We start from the raw sequence: 22415 nt of genomic DNA, 5'->3' as shown, positions 1-22415 counted from the left end.
GTTAATGAAAGCTTGAACCTTGTGGATGAGCTCATGAGAAGTATAAATATTTTTTTCAGTATTTTCCAAATCAACTAAAATATAAATACTTAAGTTTTTGCAGTTATCTTCCAAATGTTAACATTATGTAGAGAACTCAGCTTTTGGAATGTGCAGCAGTGAGTGACATAAACAGTTGTGAGCAGCATGTGCTAGGAACAGACACACTTCCCTCAGTATCCTCAGGCTTTAGGTTTTCCATCACTACAGGGTGAGTTTCTGACCAGTATATTAGTCCTATCCATCCTCCAACCCCCTCCTTTTTCCCTGTACATCAGAATTTTATTATAGTAACAGAGTCCACCAAGGCTCCATGTAAGGAAATGCAGGGTGGAAAACATTCTATAAGGCAGAAGATATCACCGTACTTCCAGGTAAAACCAAAGATCTCTGGTCTTCTAAAATTGTCTATAGGGTCATAGAACAAGACTTGACTTTTTTTTTTTTTTTTTGAGTGGTTGGTATAGAAAATTGATGTATGATAAATTGAGTTGATAATTCCCCCGCAAATTGCTGATTGTGTGTTGTAAGCAGGGGAGTACTTAATATGAAGAGGGAGCAGGTAGGTTAATAAATACTCTCTCCAAATGCAAAACCAATGAATTCTCCAGAAAAGCTGATTTCATTTTTTGTTCTTTCAAGACTTTTACTGTAGCTTCTTGTTCCTTCTCCTTTAAATTCCACTGTTCACCTAGCACCAACCTACCCCAACCAATTAATTAATTTTATTTACACTGTACTTTGGGGACTTTATACTTGTGCTATATTTAGGAACTAACTACATATTTAAGAGAGAGGGTCTGTTTTACTCAAAGTGTTCTTCATTATTTTCCTGCACAATGTACATTCTATATCATTTGTTTTCTTGTCTCTATCTAGACATTTTATTTTACAGTTCCTTTAGGTGGTTTTTTACTTCACAAAACCAATTCCACTTGCTTTTTTATCTAGAAAAATGTGCTTCCTTTTTTTTTTTTTTTGAGATAGCATTGGTTTACAAAACTGTATGTGATTCAGAAGAATAGGAATACATTTCTTCAGATACTCCACACTCCGCCCCCCTCTCCCACAAAGGCACTCATAGTTTGCTACCACAGTCCATTGGATCCCCTCCACAGTTGGTCTGCAGCAGAATTCTTTGCTGATTTCTAGTTCTTTTAAAAATCTATTTCTTTTAAAATATACATTTTCTGCCATTTTTAGCATTTAGAGTGGGAGGGGAAGTAGGTGATTGCAATTTGTCTCCTTAAATGTCTGGTATTAATTCTTGTGTTTTATTTCTTTCATAAGAGTTTTTTCTTCATCTGACCACCTTTAGAAAACTTAGTGTGTTCAAGCAAGATGAATTACAACTTTTTAAGACAAAATACTGTAGTTCTTATAGACATCATAAATATATTTAATGTTGTAGTAAGATTCCTTCAGCAAGAGAAAGAATATTCATGTCTTACATGTCAGTGAAACCATTATACATTAAGGCAAAAATTTCCTATTGACAAAATAACTTGGTACTATTGCTATTAAATTCTCATCACCACAAAGATATGTATATAACCTGTTTAAAAATACTTCAAAGTTAATTTTGTGTTTGGCTGATGTAGTAGAAAATCAGTTGTTTTTATTCACATGGAGAAGAAACATAGATAGGGATCCAGATCTGACAGCATAGCCACTTGATGCTCCTCAGCATGGATCTAGTTGTTTGCTATTCTGCTCTTCCACCACGCTAGCCATCATCCTTATTTGTACAAAATGCCTTACAACTTGAGGCTGTCATGTCTGAAACTTTTTTTTTAAAGACTCATTTATTTATGCGTACAGAACTGGGGTACAGGCCAGAGGTACAGGAGAGGTGAGAGGATACATCAGAGACAGTGTGGGGAGCAAAACAGGCAGACTAAGTACACGGCTGAGGGGAGCAGCAGGTGGCTCATGAGAGATCTGCTGCACCATGTGGATCACCTCCAGGGTGGGGATCAAACTCATGCTGCAGTGGCTTTAGCTTCTTAGTACTGTGCTTTAACCAGCTGCGCCACCAGGGAGGGCCCCATCTCTGAAACTTTTATGGGAATATAGACATTGACTTTACTCTTTTTAGTCAGGAAAGCCTTAGATTTTCTTCACACTTTTAGTAAAATTATACTTGTATCTCTTTGCCCACAATTGTTACATGATCATTCTTAGCTACAAAGGAGTGGAAAACAGTTCTTTGGCTGAACACCTAATGCCTGGGATAAAACCAAAATATTGTATGGAGAATGGAGTCTGTGGCAGACACTAGAGCCAGCATCTGCCATGTAGGTGGCTCCTAGTTGTGATCTCTGAAGGAGATCACAGCACCTCTGCCCAGGACTCATAACCCCCTATATCGCCACACATATCTAAATGTGGACGTGTTGTAAATTGCAGAAGCACAACAGAAAGCATTTGCTTGAATAATAATGATGCTTTCATTTCTCCATTTAGTCAGATGATGCTTCTCTCAGCAGTACTACTCTCTCAGATGGCTCCCTGGATGAAGAAAGGAGTTTTGCAACTTCTAGGAGTGAGGGCTCCATGGTAAGTCATTGCATGCCACAGCAGTTGCACGTCAGGGTAAAATTACAAGCTGAAGACAAGAAACAGTTTCTTCACAACACGTAAGAAAAACTTGAACTAAGATTGTAAGGCAATCACAACTAGAAAAAAGGAGACTGAAAGCTGAGAGATGAATAGATCACAGTAGAACAGGATTCTGTAACTCATATAGTACATTCAGAGTCCATGGATGTTTGTTACGCATATCAAGTATGGAGGAACTTGTTAACTTTTGTCCTCTGGATTGAGTTCATACTGATGTCTGGTCTACCTCTGCCATCTTAACCCAGAAAATCCTTTAACTTGCAGGATAAATTAAATACCTTTTATTCTGATAGCAAAGGTGTTCTGCTATTGTCCATAGTCCCTGCGTTAGCTATCAGCACTAACCCAAACACGGACAGATTCACTCTGTTGGCCTTGAGTAACAGAACCTGTACCTTTGTCAAAAATAGTCATAGTTCCTCATAACCCACCTCCAGTGGTAGATCCTACTTGGTGTCTCTGTGTAGATGATCTGGCAAGGGTGATATGATAGACAACAGGAAGCAAGAGACCTTCTTAAAAGAGGTAGTGTCTTTCCTATGGCCAATGAATTAAAAGCAGAGAACATATCGGATGGCAATGGAGTGGACTCATACACATGTTCCTCAGGGGCAGAATGTGTAGTTTGAAATACATGATGGTTGACATGTACATAGGACACAAGTCCAGGATATCCCCACTGTTCAGGGAGGTAATGCTGTAAGTGCCATGTATCACACTCTCCTGTGTGCTTTCAAGTTTTCCATTATGGTTGTGTTGTTTGTTATACAGTGATCTCATAGACATGTAGGACAAAGTGAGTGACTTATCAATCAGTAACTTAGCAATGGCAGTAGTTTATGACATAGAGGAGCTGAGGGTTATTCACAATATCTGACCTACTGACTTCCTGCAAGAAAGCCCCCAGAATAATTTGCATTACAAAAAGCAGGCACTCATTCACTGTCTAGGCTAGGGAGGGGCCAGTTAATCCAATTTAGCAGATGGATTCATGCTATAGATTAATGAATTGACATTTAGTAGCTTAAACATCCAAACAGTGGCTTCCTTTTCTAAATCAATGTCTCTAATTTTCAGGAGTGTTTTTCTCATAGATGAATTATTTCAATTATTTTCAATTAATTCTCATAGGTGAATGAAGCATTTCTTTGTTGGAAAACTTAAGAAAATCTCCAAAAATTTGTCTACATCTTTTTAAATATTTTAATGCATGGTTTATCTGTATTCTGCAATGTTTATTTTGGGAACCACAAAATTGCAACATGAGCTGCATGTCCCTAAATATTTTTTGTCTTTTCATTGTACCACCAATTACAATTGACACCTATGTTATAATAATTGGCCATATGTTTATATACTGTTTACACAATAAGAAGTGTATCATCTCCTTTGAAATAAAATAGAAAGAAAGAAAAAAACCCACACACCAAGGCCCAGAATTAAGCTTCCCTTTTGCAGTTTTTAGCAGGAATAAAGGATCTTTTATAAAATAAGTATTTGGTTATTGCTAAACAAATATAAAGATAAAGAGACAACATTGGGCTCTGGGGGAAGATAGAACCGAATCTTTTGTGACTAACAAATAAAAGATTCTTGACAAAGTAGCAGGTTTTTATCCTCACATGTATTCACAGATGATAATTCCCACATTACAATTTGTATTGGTAGAATTTGTAAGTTTTTTTTTACTAGTACCCATCTAACTTGAGGAGTAAGCCACTTTGCAGATCTCTGCAGAGGATAGATAACATAATTCATAATATTACAGGGAAGCAGGGAAGTGTTTTTTTTTTTTTGCAGGGTCTCTGTGTAGACAGTAGCAAATTTAAGAGGGTAAAGTGAATGAGAAAACATACTTAATTTTTTAGTAGTTATTATCACTGTATTTTGCAGTGGAGGAATATGTTGATACATTAACACTAGCTCATGCAGTATTCTCCATAGATCAGATAACGTTCTGTGTGGTTTATATGGAATACGTTGTTGAAAATTCGTAATACTTCTTTAAGTGTCTTTTATCACTATCTTCACTTTATAGTTTAGGAGACTAAACAATAGAGAGTTCTACTTTCCTCAAAGTTACACAGTAAGTAATTAAACCAAGATGAGAACCTAGTCTGGGTCTAAAATCCTTGTCATTAACCATCTGTGTCATTTAAAATTACATTTTGAGCTAAAATGTGTTACCAATTGCATCAAGGACAACATAAACTATAAGTGTGTAGTTGTTAAACTATAGTATATGTTAATTCTTATAAAATGAAGCATTTTAATTTCTGCATCTTAGAAAAACTATGAGCAGCAAATAATTAAGAACAAAGAAGATGCACTTATTTTGACACAGTTGTCTTTTGAGAAACCTGGGTGAGTTGTACAGGTGTGAACTGAATGCAAAAGCAATGGAAGCCAGATGCAAGCTCTTTATGAAATAAAGAATTGTTGTTTGTGAAAAGAACTCTTTTATACTGCAGAACATAAATCATTTTAAAATGTGGGGGTAGGCAACTTATATAATAAAGTGTTCTATGTTCATCTTCTCTTGTTTTACAGTCCCTACTAGAGACTATTCCAGATATTCCAGCTCATTCCAATGGATCCTCAGATCCTGGACGATCTAATCAGAATGCAGTGAGGGGTGAGTGACACAACCACTAATTAAACATAATCTGTGTCTTCCTGCTTTTGTTTCAGTACTCATTAGACATAGCAGGGAGTTTTTAAAAGTAAAATTTGTTTTGCTTCTCCCCATTTCTATGCTTTCACCCCAGTATCCTCTTCTCTACCTCCAAGAAACCCACTCTGTCACACCAGCCAATTAAATGAACCAAATTGGAAAGAGAATTTCTTTGTTCCTTCTCTACCACTACATCATTTTAAAACTACTCATTTGGGGAGTATATTGACCTATTTCACAAGTAATCTGGATTTGCTTACAGTTGCAAGCACATCAGGAAGTAGGCCACTTCCAGGAGTCTCTAATTATGCTCAAATCTATGCAGCACTGAAACAGCTTGTCACAGACAAGTGACAGAGCTAGCTTTTAGCCAGGACTCTTCCATTTGAGAGGTTGGCATGCTACGTGGCTCAATACAGAATCTCAAATCTTTCTCATAGGAAATAGGCCCCTCAGGCCATACTTTAGTGATTCCTCAAAATTTTCCCTATATATGTACACCTTTCTTACATACAGTAAGGCCATGTACTTGCAGCTTTAGCTTCAAAATTAAAGTAAGTTAAGGTGATGAAAATATTCTAAAATTATAGTGATGGTTGCATAACTCTGAAAATACAAACCCATTGATTGGAATTTTTAATGTGAGAATTGTATAGAATGGGGGTTATAGTTCAGTGAACCCATTAAAAAAAATCTTAGAGAATGGACTTGTCAGAAGTGATTCCACATCATTCAGTTCAAGTCATGCCACTAAAAGATATAATACTTGAAAGTGATGTGGTGTTTTGGCATTGGCCTATGTAGTCACCACTCTCAGAAGAATCTGCCCATAGTTCTTTAAGTGGGTAGAGTATTAACAATTAGTCTTCCTATGCTGTCAATTTAAATAAGTCTCTGGATAATGATTAAAAATTCATAACTCTGTCTTGGCTATTTTCTAAGCTCTTGCTATATCCCTTTGTTTATAACCCATATGAATAACTCATATTTTTAATCTGCTGATTTATTTAATTATCCACTTAACTTTTAAGATTAATTAAGACTTCTATTATTTCTGCCTTTTATTCTTTATTCTTCTATTTGTTGTCTTTTAATCTCTATCTAAGACAAGAGTAAGAGAGAGTTCTCTATTTTGTAATCAAGTCATTCTTTTCATTGCACATAAACAATTTTGTCAGACAATGGAAAAGATAGGAGGCCAAAATCTTTGCTAGAAATCAGAGTTTGGGATTAGTCAAATGATTTCTGGCTTGTTTTTGCCAAGGAATCTTTTTCCCTTTATATCAAACTCCTTGAGAAAAACATTTACCTGGGCATTGCTTGTCACCATTCAGCTCTTTCTTAAGGAACATGACAGAAGGTCAGGTACCAATGCCAGATCATAAGAATGTGACTTAATTCACCTGAACAGACCTAGCAGTAAAGTCCGAATTGAATTTGAACCAATTTTAAGGGCAGATAGTCTGCAGTTTAGGTGAAACACATAAGGGGAGTGGACATAGGCAGGAATTTGAGTAGTAGCTCTTCTCTTTTTCCCTCTGCATTAAGCATTTGCCTTCCTAATGGCAGCAACATTAGGTCTGATTTTAATACCATAATATATAGAAGAGCCTCATTTATGGACTCCCTGCTAATAGTCCTCAATAATTTTCATGAAACATAAAACTGTAAAAATAAAAACATCTAGTTAAATAGAAATTTTGCTTGGATAACAATTCTAGAAAATTATTCATGGGCAGTCTGATTTCACCTTCTTACTGTTTAACTGAAACCCTTGTGGGGAGCCTGCTGTTTTTACTTGGTTATAAACATTCTAACATGCTATGGGTAAGCTTGCAAATATTTTTTTCCCTGATTTTACAGTAAATGGTATTGGTTGATTAAATAACATATGAAGTATTCAATATCCTTTGGTTTTAGGTGATGATGATTTGGAAAAGATCCTACCAGAAGTAGAAGAACTGTCATTTGAAGTATCTTATTCAGAAATGGTTACAGATGCTCCAAAAAGAAACAAATCTAAGAAGTCAGACTTTAAGAAAGAAGATTATGCTTTAACTGTGAGTAAAGACTTCATGATTTTTCCACAAGACTTCTCCATAAGACAAGCTAGGCTTTTAAACACATCTCTGTGGAGAAGCCAGGTATTCGTGCTCTTCACTCCAGGACACCCTGTGTTGTGTAGGGCACACCTGGTTGGCCATACCTGGGAGTCCTGAGTCAATAAAGAGTTGTGAGATTATATTCCTGAATACTCTTACTGATAAAACTGGGTTTTTACCTAACTCATGTTTTCTCATATACTTTCTATACTTAATTTTCTAATAGATTGATGCTGAATAATGTGTACTTATTTGTGCCTAGTAGTTAAATGTCAAAAGCAGTACTGTTGAAAAACACAGTCATAACAATGGGAAGTAGGTGGTTGTAAGAGTGACACAAAATTTAATAAGAAATGAACCAAAGAATATATACTGTTATTTAGGATGGGCAAACAGAGACACACACTTCATTATCCTGGAAGCCTGTGTGTGTGTGCATGTGCATGAGTATGAGTACATATGTATACACACATGTATATACACACATATGTGAGTATGCGTGCATATACATATGTGTGTATATATGTATATATACACTCTATATACTCATACTCGTATACTTAAGTGTATACACACACATACATGATTGAGACATTTATGCACATTGTGTGTGTGTGTGTATCATCTGAGAGCTGACTGTAGGAACTGTGTTACGCTGATCTGTTTGGTATTCAGTAATTTTTTTTTTCTTAAGATTTATATATTTATGCATACAGAACTGGGGTATAGGCCAGAGGTGTGGTGATCAGAATATTCACCAGAGACAGAATGGGGAGCAGAGCAGGCAGGTTGACAAAGAACACTGCAGGAGAGCAGCGGGCCATTCAGGAGAGGTCTGCCACTCCATGTGGGTCAGCTCCCTGGCCAGGGATCAAATTCATGCTGCAGTGGCTTCAGAGAGCTTCATAATGCAGTGCTTTAACCCATTGTGCCACTAGGGGGGACCCTATTTCAATAAATACTTTTTTAAAGAGCTCATGATATAGAGCCCTGGATATTTTTCACTGACAAGGGCTGGAGGTATGTTGAGCAGAGATCAGGTAGGTTCAGAGCTAAGGGAATGAGTCATGTAAAAACTGGTAGTCTTTACCTCAGGCAGCCTGGAGCATTGCTAGACAAGCACCCGTGGTAAAGGGAAGAAAAAGACAGGGCAAGAGCAGTGGGTATCTTCTCTAGGCCTGACACTACACTAAGTCATGTTTTTATAATTGCCCAAGTGATTACTCTAATTTCCCATCAAAGGAAACTGACACCCAGAGATGTCAAGTAGTAAATCAAAATCCCCACAGCTAATCAAAATCCCCACAGCTAGTAGGAAGCAGAAACAAGATTTAAACTTATGCATGTCAATCTCCAAAGCCATTCCTAGTCCATAAGCAGTCTTTTCATTAGAGGGCTCAGTGCTATTATGGAGCAAAGGAGGAATCCAGCACGACTCTGGTCTCAGAGACAGTCGTTTCAAATCTCCAGAGTTGTCAATGTCAGGATAGCACCCACTGTCTACTAAGACTGAACAGCAGTGTAGGCAGTCATATGAAAAGCTTTGCGTAGGATTGAGCACATGGTAATTGCTGAATAAATAACTGTGTTTTTTTATACCAATGTTGGTATATATTATTGTTTTATAGGGCTTTGGTGTCAAAAGAAGACAAAATAACTAAGTATTTTCTAGCACATGATATGCCCCAAATCACACCCTACATTTTGTTGTTTTATTTTTACATAGGTGGAATTCCAAGGAACAATTATTGAATGAATGAATGAATGAATGAGTGAACAAATGATTAGATGACTTGAAAAACCTAGAAATCTCTTACTTAGGGAGCTTCTACAGAGAAATATGTAGTCAAAGCTTTGTAACTTAGATACAGGATTTTTCTATATTAGCTTTTTTTCAATACCAGATTTTTATGAGGATAAAATATATTTGTGAATATTATTTAAGAATAGTCTTTCTTGGGCTCTCCATGGTGGTGCAATGGGTTAGCACAGCACTATGAAGCTTCCCAAAGCCACTGCAGCACTAGTTCTTTTCCTCGCCAGAGAGTTGACCCATATGGCATGGCAGATTTCTTCTGACCCACCTGCTGCTCCCCTCAGCACTGTATCTTGATCTGCCTGGTCTGTTCCCCACTCTGTCTCTAGTGAATTCTGTCACCGCTCCTTTCCACACACACCCTCCCCACCCCATGCCTCTGGCTTGTAAGCATAAACCAATAAATATTAAAAAAAAAAAGAATATAGTCTTTCTTAAAAGATTTTACTTCTTACTGTTTTCACAATATTTCTGGATTGTTGAAGGAAGTTGTATGTGTGTGTTTTGATCATTTTAGTATATTTTGTTTCCTAGTGTAAAAATGGAGACTATAGTGATAGCATTGTGTTCAAAATACTAGTAGGACTGTTTGGCACTTTCTAAGCATTTTCCTTAAAAAAGGAAATCATGTCAATTGGAATCATCTCAATTGATTTCTAAGGTATGTAACTGCCATATCAGCAAACATGTATAATCAGTTATAATTGGGAAATGACTTAGCCTTTTAAAATAAGCAGTAGAGAATAGATGATGCCTGACTGAAATATTATGGTCCAGAATTTAAGAATGATATGTCAAAAGCTCTCCTGAGAGTGGCTACATGATCTCCTTGTGTTGATGTGTCACATCTACCTATGGAAAGTGCATTCTAGGTGGGGTCTGGGGTATGTGTTGTTAGTAAAAGAGTGTTCCTGATAAGACAACAGTGTAAACAGTTGTGATAACTGTAGAATAGTACATTTTAGGCCACTGTGTTGCTTCTTTTTTAGTATAGTAGTTACCCGCAGGTATTCTAAAAATCAGTCACAATCTTCCTATGGCATAGCGTGCTCTTGAAACATTTTGCCAATAGCATGTTTTGCTGTACTGATTTAGAACAAGGCATCTGAATGAAGGGGTAATCATTTTCCTTTGTCATAAAAAATAAATATCCTCAATATGTATTTTAGAAATTTATTGTTCAGAAAACCAGATTTGGGCTAACTGAAGCAGGAGATCTGTCTGCTGATGACATGAAGAAAATTCGCCATCTCTCTCTAATAGAGTTAACAGCTTTTTTTGATGCCTTTGGAATTCAACTTAAGAGAACCAAAACAGAGAAAGTAAAAGGACGAGGTAATTGAGAAGACTGATTTCATCTTATTTTAAAGCTCTCTTGAGATAAAATAGAATTTTTCTGATTCTTTTTTCTTCTCTCTCAATTATTTTACAATGAAGACAATGGAATTTTTGGAGTTCCACTTACAGTCCTTTTGGACAATGACAGAAAGAAAGACCCTGGAGTGAAAGTTCCCTTTGTATTGCAAAAAGTGAGTTGAATGTAAATAAACTGAGAACTAATAGAGCCTCATGCTGTGTACTTGTAAACCCACTAGTGAATTTTCTTTTAGATTTTAAGATACTAAGTCCTTATTAGAACTCAATTCTTTGGTGAATGTCACTCTTCTTCCATGCTTCCCTTAAATGTCACACAGATATTTGGGACAGTTTATGCTATTGTAAATTTTTGGCACCTGTTTGTTTGGACCATCAGGCTTCAGTGATGGACATAGATGCTCTTTCACATGTCTTGCTATGTTTAAACCCCCCCCATATTTGAAAAAAATGTTACTTTTATATACATACACATTTTTGTGTCTCTGAAATAAAACCATTAATTATCAGCAGTGTATTTATCGTACAAACATATCACACAGGTTAGATGTTATTAAATGCATACATAACAATATTAAATGAATTTTCCAAGAAAACATAATAAAGGCCAAAAATCAGCTTGCTCTGATGAATTTTCAGGTATGACTGGGAAGATAGGATCCATTTGACAAAGAATTTTTGGTGAAGGGATTTTTGAAAACAGTATATTTGAAACTATCTACGTTGCTCTCTCTGTGGCCATCACTGCTGAGTAGCTAATTTGGATTTAAGTCACTGTGCTAAATTTAAACTGGTTTCCTTAAGTATGCATTTATTCAGCAATGACATCCAGTGACACAATTAAAATCCCAAGTCTCAAACAAAATCTAGTTGAATTTTAAATTAAGCTTTTAATGCTATTTAAAGACATTGACTGAAGACACATATACTTACTTTGCTCACAGTACACAGTAACAATTCTGTGTTTCCTATCTTTCATTTTGCTACTGATGCCCTGAAATTAGCTGCTCCTCAAATGAGGTGGTTGATTGGCTGCCAGTGGGGAGAGGATGCTGGTGACATGTCAGTGTGTGCAGGGTGTGACTCCCTGTGCCAGTGCCATCATACCTTACCTTGTCTAGTCAACACCAGGCATCCTGAGGAGGTTGGTGTTAACATCTCCTTTTTACAGGTGAGGCAATTGGGGCATAGTAAGGTAAGATCACTTAACTGGAACACACAGCCAGCAAGAGGTAGATATGAAAAAGAGCACAATGTATTTTCAAGGCCAAGTCTATGGTGACTTTACATTTTTTTCCTTTGAATTAAAATCAGAATTTTGCCTTTTGGCCTCTTTGTAAAGGACAAAGTATGAAGAAAATGCATAAAAATCTAAGACTGAAAAGATTCAACACAGAAATATATATTACTAAATAGGTTCCAAAATAGCATAGAATGTAGCAGCATGTTAAATTAAGTCCAGATTTATATCATATCGGCAACTCAAAACTGTTAATACTACCATTGATATTGTTTTCCTTTTTTAAGTCCTCTTGAGTAATTACTCTTGTGCTCCTTTGGGAGAGTCTTACAGACCTGATTCTTTCTCCTAAAAAGATCATTTAACTCCATTTATACAAGAACTTCCTTAGTTTTAGGCAACCTCATTTCTTGAAAGGAAACTACTAGAGATTCAATCTACTTTTGCTGTGTGTCCTCGGGGAGTCACTCATCCTTTCCATGCCTCAGTCTCCTCAGCTGTAGAATGGAAATAATAGTACCAGCCACATAGGATTACTATGAGGATTAAAGGAGTTAATGGGAGTGCCAACACACAGTGAGTGTGCAATAAAAGTTAGTGTTTACTATTACTATTTAATATCATCATATTCTCAACCAGGAGAGTTCATGAAAGCTGTGAACCTTTACAATTTCCACCTCCTTGTCAGATTTCTAGAATTCCTTTAATTCAGCCTGAGTGGTGGCAACTAGTGATCCAAATTGTAGACTCTCTTCTTATTGTCCACTCTGCAGAAAGAAAGATAGTCACCAGATCTTTATGTGGTTAAGTGACAGCTTACTCTAAATTTAAAAGCACAAACTTAAGATGATCAGTCCCAGGAGAGTAACATAACAGCTCTACTTTTCTGCTTCCTCATTTGTAAATTAGTCTTCCCAATATTGACCTCTTAGGGTAGTTGTAAACTTTTAGTGTTCAAGTAGTAGGTGTTATATATATTCTTGTTAATTTATCAGCTATTGTCATCATTATGTTCTTATTGTTTGTAATCATATGGAGGTGCTTATTTTTTGTGTGTATCATTGCTTTTTAGTTTTTTGAAAAGGTTGAAGAATCAGGCCTAGAATCGGAAGGAATTTTTCGACTTTCAGGATGTACTGCCAAAGTGAAGGTATGGACATTTCAACCTTCTAGATAGAGATCTAAACTCCCTAGCACCAGTTCATACAAGTACCAGTCCTTTGTTGTTGATACTTATCAGTTGACCCCCTTCTAGTAGCCCGCAATACTTGTGATTAAATGTCATTCTGGGATCTTGAGTTCTGTATGTTTTAAATTAATACAGTAATTAAAAAAACAAACAACAACAAAACACAACAGTTCCCCACCAAAAACTGCTTCTTGTCTTTTGTTTCAAATATCCCATTGCTGATTTTTTGGCTAAGAATTTTAGTCTTTATTCCTCTCAGTAGAACACTGTCACTATTTGATGACTTTTATTTCCATTTTCAGTTGCTTTAAACTCAGAAACATTCTTTGGCTCTTCTGTTAATGAAAACCCTTACAAGAATTTGTAGGAATAGTTGCAACCACTAGAATACCCACTCAGCACTTATAAAAACCCAATTCCATTTAAGGAAATGTTAGTTTCCACATGGAAAACCACCCAGGCAATGCGAATCCTTTTGCTTGTTTTCTTTACCCTGGATGGTGGCAACTTCTATAGTACAATAAAAGAATCATTAAAAAGGAAAAATTGTTCTTACAAATTTCCAATAAGATATCTCACTTTTTCTGCTGGTGGGCATACACAGTGAAGAGTTTCTTCTTGCCTTGCCTGGCTAGTGGACTCAGAAACCTGAGTAGTTTTTAAGTGATTAATCTATCAGAAAAAGGCCTTAGGGTTAGAGGGAAATGAACTTAGTTGTGTTTATAACTATTAAAAGGAAATGTGTAGAGATGGAAAAATATCTGTTTTTTAATTCATTTTGGTACATGTTTTGGAAATTTGCTTTGAATCAGAAATCTAGGAGTTTTCACATGAAATTGTGTCTTGTGGGACCTTTAGAAAACAGATTCTGGGCAGGAATGAGAGTAAAACATGATTTTTTTGAAGGGAGGGGTTAGTGAGCACTTCTGAAAGGTGAAGGGCGAAGTAGCATGATTTGGCAGGCTGAGCTTCAAATCGAATGTTGGTCTGATAGTTCTCCCCTGGAGCCTTGGGCACACAGACCAACCCAGCTGCCATCCTGCCCACGGTCTCTACTGGGTAGATCAGAAGTGCTAGCTTACAGTTCGGGGTCAGCCACCTAGACTTTTACAGATGAACAAATTCTTTTTTCAATGGGAGATCTGAGTAGCACACAGACTTTGCCTGTGGCAGATGGGATGGGGCATTTCAGAGAGTTGTGACTTCTCTGAGATTGGAGTTTGCTAAATACAGCAGGCCTTAAATAATGTTTGTTTTATATTATTACATTGTTATGAGAAGAAGAATATTCCAGCTCATGTTGAACAAAATGTGATTTTTTTTTTTTGAGGACCTTATAGAGCACATGCTTTCATTAGACATCATTTTGCTCTAAGTCGGTTTCCAAGATCCTATTGGTGATGTTAAGTGAGGACTTAACCATATTGATATAAGTTCTTTGGGCAGATAGACTACCCTGATGACTCCTTGAGTTTTCTACTTTGTTAAAGTGAATCTACGTTTTATCTCAGGTACTATCTTCTGGACAAAAGTTTCATGATTGTGAAGATGGGAGCTATCACTAGTTTTGGTTAAATTTCTGGTTGTATCTGTAGAGTCAGAAAACCAAAATGAAATTAACTGAATTTCCTAAATAAAATTAGACCCAACACTTATACCCCTTTCCATAATTGAGAAATTGTCATTACACACATTTTTACGGGCTTGTGTGTGTGTGTGTGTGCGTGTAGGAGCATAATGAATATGATAAAATAGTAAAAAAGAGAAACTATTAGATATTTCTTGTACATATGAACTTTAACATCATAACAGAAAATACTTTTACTCAATAATCCTTAACTGAAAATGCTTACCAGGCTAATAATTTCTTAAAGTGTTTTTGAAGACATAACCATTCCTACACCACATTTAGGTAAAAATCCCTTTTCTCCCATAACTGGTTTTGTGTAGTCTCAGCTTATTTGTTCCATTGCTTTTTAGTCTGAAAAATATAGCCCAGACGTTTTTTTATGGTTTGAGTTTCAGAAATCCAGTGTAAGAGAATTCTGCACCAATGGCCAGAAACAGAGAAATATCACAGAAAGACTGTGTGGGGGGGAGGGGAATGAAGAGGAAGGGGATTTTCTTTCCTTAATTCAAAACTACTTTGTGTGTGTGTGTATGTAATTCCATCTGTTAGCCTATGTTTCTCTCCCCCCCCCCAGGAATGTGCTTGGGCAAAAAAAGTTTTTAAAATTCCATTATAATCATCCTCAAGTTGTGCCAAGTGGATGGCACTAACACTAATGTACATATGAACAGTGCAGCTCCAGTTGGACTTCTAAGGCCTGGTGAGAGCAGTGGGGAAGCAGCCCTTAGGGGATGCTGCTAGGGCTAGCCAAATAGAATAGGGCACACACAGTCAGTCCACTCCTGGCTTTGAAGCATCAGATCATTTGCAACCAGTTTAATACTTTGGTGTTTCTAGTGATTTTCTTTTCCAAAAATGATAGAAATTAGAGCCAAACCCTAGAGGAATATATTTTATGGAAGATGGCAGACTGTTTGGCATGAAAGGTTTTCCTCTTTGACTAGCTTCATTTATTCTGAGGCTGATCTGAATGTTTTATAATTACATTACCTGATCTACTAGTTTCCTGAACTGGTTTTTGAAACTCAGAGCAAGTCATTTGCATTTGATTAAGAGTACCTCAAAAATAGAAGTAGGTCATACATTTACTCAGAGGTGCTTTAAGCATATGACATGGCATCGAATCCTTACTTAGTGTTATCATTAACAGTGGACAGAAAGCACAACTTCCTTAACTTCTGAAGCTGCTTTGGCAAGGCAAATTCAAGTACTAGTTTATATGTTTTTATGTTTAGGACCATGAAGGAAATAGTAGCTGTGCTCTGACATTTTCCAGTCTGCACTAGTGAAAACCAGGAGAGCACATTCTCTCACTTTCATTTTTTACTGGCCTTCCAGATAAGATGAAGCTATCATCCTCCAGATTCACACCACAGATCTGGGGTGTCCCGTAGTAATATTACTAAAGGCCATAGTATACCGAAAGGAGAGGGAAGGAATGAGGAGCCATCACTTACTGGACTAAGTGCCAGGCTCTTTCTCTTAAGCTGTATATATTATTTGATTGAATCTACATGAGATGATTAACATTGTGATTACATGGTGAGAAACTCGAACCACAGGCCATACAATTAGCCAGTTATACTGTTGTGATAAGAACCAAAGTAATCTGGTGGTAGAGTCTTCCCTAGATGTCAATGTGAGATTGCCCCTTAAAGGACAGAGCACCACTGACAAATCAGAGTGATGGTTTGAGAAAGCTTACTGTGGCAGAAGTACATGGCAAATGAACTGTGTCATTCCTGCTACTGAAAATAGTTTACTCCCTTTGCTTTATGGCAGCTGTAACAGGCAATGGATGCAGAACACTTGCTGTTTTCTCTATCACCTGTAAATGACACTGCTATCTGCCCATTACTCCAGCTAGCAATCTGAGAGTCATCTTGAACTGTTATTTCTCCCTCTGAGTCTCATATTCAACCTTTCATTCTCGTCCATGAGCATTTTCTGGCATAGGAATTTCTGAAATCCCTCCTCTCCTTTCTGTCATACAACTGTTATCCAAGTAAGCCCTTGATTATCCAGAACCATGAAACAGTTCCCTGGCTCAGTAACTAGTGTCCTTGCCTCTAGTCTTCTCCCCAACCAGCACTCTGCTCCCTTCCCCCAAATTGCTTTTCCATTTGTCTGTCGGGAAAGATAAATTTCAACTTGTAATTCTGTTCTTAACAATGTTCCATGTTGCCTCATTGCCTTCCGAATGAAGTCTGGTCCCTTAGGATCAGCTCTGGTCTGCTCCCCACTTTCATCTGTTTCCCCTCCTTGCCTACAGTACGCCAGCAGCCCTGAATTAACTGGATTGCCTTGCACCCACTGATGCCCTTGCATCTGTACCACTGCGTGAGCAGTTTCTTCTGTCCAGGGCACCCTTCTTTTTCTCTTTTTTCCCAGGCAAGCTCTCACCAGTCCTCAAGACATGGCTCAAAAGATACTGATTTTCCTCCTTCAAGGCTGCTTAGTACTCAATATGGGTCTTTGTTTTAACATTTAACATCCTGAAATTAGCATTGTGAGTCCATGAAGTTTTCCCTTCCACAAGATGCCTAAAGACAAAGAGTGGATCTCATGCATCACCCAAAGCCCTGTCTGTGCTCTATTTCTGAGGACTTTATACACACTTTAGGGTGTCATAAAATGTACTTATGAGCAAAAGATTGCTCTGTTCCTGATAGATTGAGAGCTTCTCAAGGACAAGAAGAAATTCTCCTGTCGACATCACCAGTGGGACAAGCAGATAGCTCAGAAATCTGTGAGAAACGTCACAAAATCCAAGGTTGAGCTGATAGAAAAGATTAGATGTGCAGACAAAGTCTAGCTATGCACGCTTCCCATGTAAAGTTGGGCTTCTCATGAAAATAAAGCAGAGGCCCTAAAGAACAGGGTTTTCAACGTTCTCTTAGCATCTTTTTTGAAGCAGTTAATGTTAGGGAACTGACTGTAACTGCTCGGTTTAAATAGGTAGACACTGCTGTTCAAGGAAATTGTAAAAATGAACTTGACTTGGGGAAAAAAAAAAACATGGAGAATCATGGAGAATAGATTGCATTATAATCAAATGAGTCGGTAATATAAAATGTATACCCAAGTAGAACATAGGGAAGCTTAGTGATTTTTTTTGTAAAGTATTTACTCCGTGTTCCAAACCTTATGGAGCATCCAGATACATGCAAGCATGTGGAACACTTATATGTACCGTAACAGAACTTTCTTATAGCCACTGCCAGGTAGGTGTTATTCATTTGCATATTGCAGTGAAACTGGAGTTCCTTTACTGGGGTATTTCTCACTCTGTATGTGGACTACAGAGAAGCATGCATTATTGATCTAAGTTAGAAATAGTTGATGGCTAAAGGAAGGGGTAATGAAAAGAAAGGAAATGTAGTCTTTGCCAAAATCTAGCAGGGCATTGAAAATGTGGAGGCAGGTAGTATTCTGCCAAAACCACATAAATGAAACTATGGCCTGGGTAAAGAATGTTTTATTTGGAAGAATTAACAAATTATATCAAGATGGATCTTATTCTAAAGAGATTTTTCTAGAAAAAACATTCTAATTTTTTTAAATATTCAAAAATATTTAAATTCTTTGATCATGATGAAAAAACTTGGGCTTGATAATAGCATTTTACTCTACTTATAAAATTACTTTATGCAATGATTGTTTTCAAAGGGAAAAGGGGCTTCAAATAGTAAAAAACAAACAAACAAAAATCTAATATTGATTGTTTTTCCTTTGTTTTAAGCAATATCGTGAAGAACTGGATGCCAAATTTAATGCTGATAAATTTAAATGGGACAAAATGTGTCATAGAGAAGCTGCAGTAATGTTGAAAGCCTTTTTCAGAGAACTACCCACGTCTCTCTTCCCTGTGGAATACATACCTGCCTTCATCACCCTAATGGAAAGTAGGTGTAAGCTTTGTGACTGGACTAAGAAATAAGGTCAATAAAGTGACACAGAAGAGAAGTGATCATAAATGTTCAGATTTACAAATTCGTAGCTACTTGGTAAAACATTGAGTTTGGTGGTAAACAGTCATCTCTTTGCATTTTCATATATTTGTGTCTGATAGATAAGATTTAGAACATTTTATAATCATTTTAAGACAGAGTGGTTTGCAGAAAAGAATGGGCTCCTGAGATTGAAAATCTTGTTCAACCATTTGTTCTCCACACAGTTACCCATTCTAAATTTCATTGCTACACCTGAAATTATAAATAATGATTTAAAAAAAATAATTACTTGTTAGGGTAGTTGTGGGTATAGAATAAAGACTTATAGAATAGTACCTGATATTTAATAGTCTTTAAAGGTGTAAGATCCTTCCCTTCTTTAAATCTGAAGTCCTGGTTCTGACAGTGTAGCACAAAATAAATGCTACCCAGAAGGTACTTTGTCTCTGAAGATTACAGTATCACTTAGAATTTTTTAATATTATAAAGTTACCTAGACTAGTCCATAAGTGAGGTATTAGAAGCATGGAAACTGGGAATTGTGTTATGCATAACAGTGAGAGAATAATTTGGCATAGTTTCAGTCTAAAAAATTGAGAAAAGTAGAGTAAGGTTCAATATCCATTATGGAATTTGGGCTTCACGATCCTAATTATGTATATACTGTTAGGTAAATGGTGATTCTACAAGGACAGGAAAAGAGTCATGGCCAACCTGTAGGCTCAGTCCACATGAAAAGGTGAACCTTTTCATTGCTTACCTATAGACAGTGGTTACCATTGCATGGGGTGAGAACCCCAAAATGCAAGCTTTAAAAGGAAAACTCTTAATTTGAAAATGTCAGTCATGAATTCAAATTTGAGTCATGTTCTATAATCTCAGCAAGTAATATCTGTACTATTCACTTTACAACATTCTAGGTTCATCAGAAATATAAAATCCTTAAAACCACAGTGAAAGAAAATTATAGTTAGAGCCTAAGTTATGTGACAGAACTGGTTCTAAAAGTAAGTAAGCTCTAAGTCCTTAAAATTTGTAAGAACAGTTTCATAAAAATAATCTTTTGTATCTCCAGAGAAGAGACCATGATAGGCAGGCAGTCCTCTTCTGAGCTTTCATTCATATGCTATGTGCAACCAATATCTCATTTCTTGGTAAAATACGCTTTTGTTTTTTTGAGGAAAACTTACAGCAAAAGAGAAAGAAGAGTTCAAGTCTTTTTTTTTTTTTTTAAGTTTTTGGTATTGTGTTTGTTTCAGTTATAGAAATTCCAGTTGGTGCTGCTTAGGGGTTTTCTATTCATCAGCTGATAATTTACCTTTTTATTCACTCTATGCATTTTCCTTCACATCATTGATCACAGCCATGTGTTGCTTCATAATGGGGATATATTCTCAGCAGTACATCATCAGATAATTTTGTCATTATATGTATATGATAGAGTCTAGTTACATAAACCTAGATGAAATAGTCTACTGGGCCGCACGGTACAGCCTGTTGGGGTCACCATCTGTGTTTGCTTCATCATTGACCAAAATGTCACTGTGCTACATATGACTGGTGTTATGGCAGCTGCTTCAAAAATTCTTGTCTCTGGTTCAACACTTGGATTATCTCAGGGCAAGTCTCCCTTGATTGACCCTTGAGAATGGTCACTCATGTGCTGAGTAAGTTTAATTCTCTTGAACATCGTGAATATTGTATTTTGAATGCTGCACTCTGTAATGCTTTCCCAAAGTGTTTTCTTTTGTTGTTGTTGTTGTTGTTGTTATTGTTCATTTTTTAGAGATAATTGTTTAACTGAAGTCAAATTGCCAGTGGGCTTTTAGACAATGGTTCAGTTCACTCTTAGTCTAGTTTGTTACTCATTACCTGTGCTGCTGTATACAAGTGTGGTTCACAGCCAAGATCTGGGTGGACTTTACACCAGATTCAGGTCCTTCCATCTCTGACCTCTCCTTTCTGGGATTCTACTCACAACTTTCCAATACTGTGATAGTCCTGAACCCTGTCCTTTATTTGGTCAAAGTGGAAAGACTAGGGTTCTCTTTGGGAATTTTAACCACCTCCTGCAGCCCTGTCTGTTGTCTATCTTTAGACTCAAGTCAGATAAACAAGACTTTGCCAACCCTGAATTCCCATCGTCCAATCCTCTCCTAAATCTGCCCCCTTTTATTTACTTCCCATTACCTCAGGTAGTTGTTTTTTGTATTCTTCCTAGAGTTTGTAGTTATCTTCAGGAGGGCACATCACATAGGAGCCATGCCAGAAACAGAACTCCCTCTTTTTACTGAAAGTCTGAAAAACAGGATTTTCTATTGTGCTTGCTGTCTTGGAAAATGGACTGCAAAGGCATTTAGCTTTGCCTTGATCTGTGGCTTATATGTGAAATAATTCTTCAAACTCCTCTGGTGTCACAGGATTTATTTGATTGGGATTTATTAACGAGAAGGAATTAAACCTCTGATACCAGACCTGTTCAGAGAATCATATTTAAAAAATGTATACAATTAAACTAGTTTTTCTTACCTGACTGCAGCCAATACCTTCATAGAAGGGAGAGAATCTGGAAAATGTCCTGAAAAGATTCACAAAGGAGTTCACATTTCTTTGCATGACTGAAAAAAAAAATTATCACATTGATTTATTTGATACTCTGGAGGCAGCCTCATTTTCTAGCTGCTGCCTACCACAGAGAAGTTGTCCTTTTCGCCACCTGGGGTAAACTTTAGTTATAACAAGTTTCATTTCATTTCTTTTCTTTTTTTTTTTTAAGATTTATTTATTTGTACAGAACTGGGGTACAGGCCAGAGATGCGGAGAGTGAGAGGATTCACCAGAGACAGCGTGGAGAGCAGAACAGGCAGATCTATTAATTACACTGCTGAGAGGAGCAGCGGGCTGGTCAGCAGAGGTCTGCCGCGGAAGTGGCTTTAGCTTCTTTGTGCTGTGCTTTAACCCGCTGCACCACCAGGGAGGGCCATAACAAGAGAAATGTGGGAGAACTGTGGATGAGTGTGTTTGTTTAAGTTTTATGTTTTTTATATACTAAAGCAGAGTTGGGGGATGAAGAGTCTTTCACTAGTGGAATTGCTTTCTATTTGTTCTTCAAATTTGATCCCCAAATTGCCCATAAAGTTGTAAGACTAATAATTCATCAGTCAAAACTAATATTTTCTTATTCATTCATTCATTTATTCATTCATTTTGTATAGAAGAACTGGAGTATAACCCAGAAATGATGGAATTCACCAGAGACAGAGTGGGGCAGAACAGATAGATTGACTGAAACACACTGCTAGGGGGATCAGCGGACAGACCAGGAGAGATCTGCTGTGCCATACAATAGATTAGCTTCTGGACCAGGCATCGAACTCAAGTCATAGTGGTGATAGCGCAAGACTAAACCCCATGCCACCAGGGAGGCCCCCCAAGCTTCAGTGTTTTCATGAAAAGTTTAATAATGTTTTGGGAAAATAATGACTTGAGGAAAATAAAAGACTTTACTAGGATATGATATATGAATTAACTACAAACTATAAAACAGTGTAGCCCAACAGTGTAGCCCATGGCCCGATAGGTTAAAGTGTAGCACTGTGAAGCTGTCCAAAGACACTGCAGCACGACTTCAATCTCTGGCCAGGAAGGTTATCCACATGGTGTGGCTGGCCTCTCCTTTCTCACCTGCTGCTCCCCTCAGCAGTGTATTTCAGTTGATCTGCCTGTTCTGTTACCCACTCTGTTTGTGGTGAATCTGCTCACCACCCCACCCCTGC

General features: G+C 37.1%; 1 protein-coding gene across 2 annotated transcripts in view; it reads left to right on the top strand.

Moving 5' to 3' along the window:
* The window catches only part of ARHGAP28 (Rho GTPase activating protein 28), a 155689-nt gene that overhangs the window by 111340 nt on the left and 21934 nt on the right, over nt 1-22415 (top strand). For both annotated transcript variants that reach the window (XM_004683749.2, XM_012725914.1), the window contains 7 exons: nt 2506-2598; nt 5212-5296; nt 7256-7395; nt 10423-10588; nt 10691-10782; nt 12940-13017; nt 18429-18591. In XM_004683749.2, coding sequence (XP_004683806.2) covers nt 2506-2598; nt 5212-5296; nt 7256-7395; nt 10423-10588; nt 10691-10782; nt 12940-13017; nt 18429-18591 — 817 coding nt within the window. The remainder of the gene's footprint in view (nt 1-2505; nt 2599-5211; nt 5297-7255; nt 7396-10422; nt 10589-10690; nt 10783-12939; nt 13018-18428; nt 18592-22415) is intronic.

The sequence above is a fragment of the Condylura cristata genome, unplaced genomic scaffold (genome assembly GCF_000260355.1).
Source record: "Condylura cristata isolate star-nosed mole 26May11 unplaced genomic scaffold, ConCri1.0 scaffold00016, whole genome shotgun sequence".
Taxonomy (NCBI): domain Eukaryota; kingdom Metazoa; phylum Chordata; class Mammalia; order Eulipotyphla; family Talpidae; genus Condylura; species Condylura cristata.
This window is presented reverse-complemented; position numbering and strand designations above follow the sequence as displayed.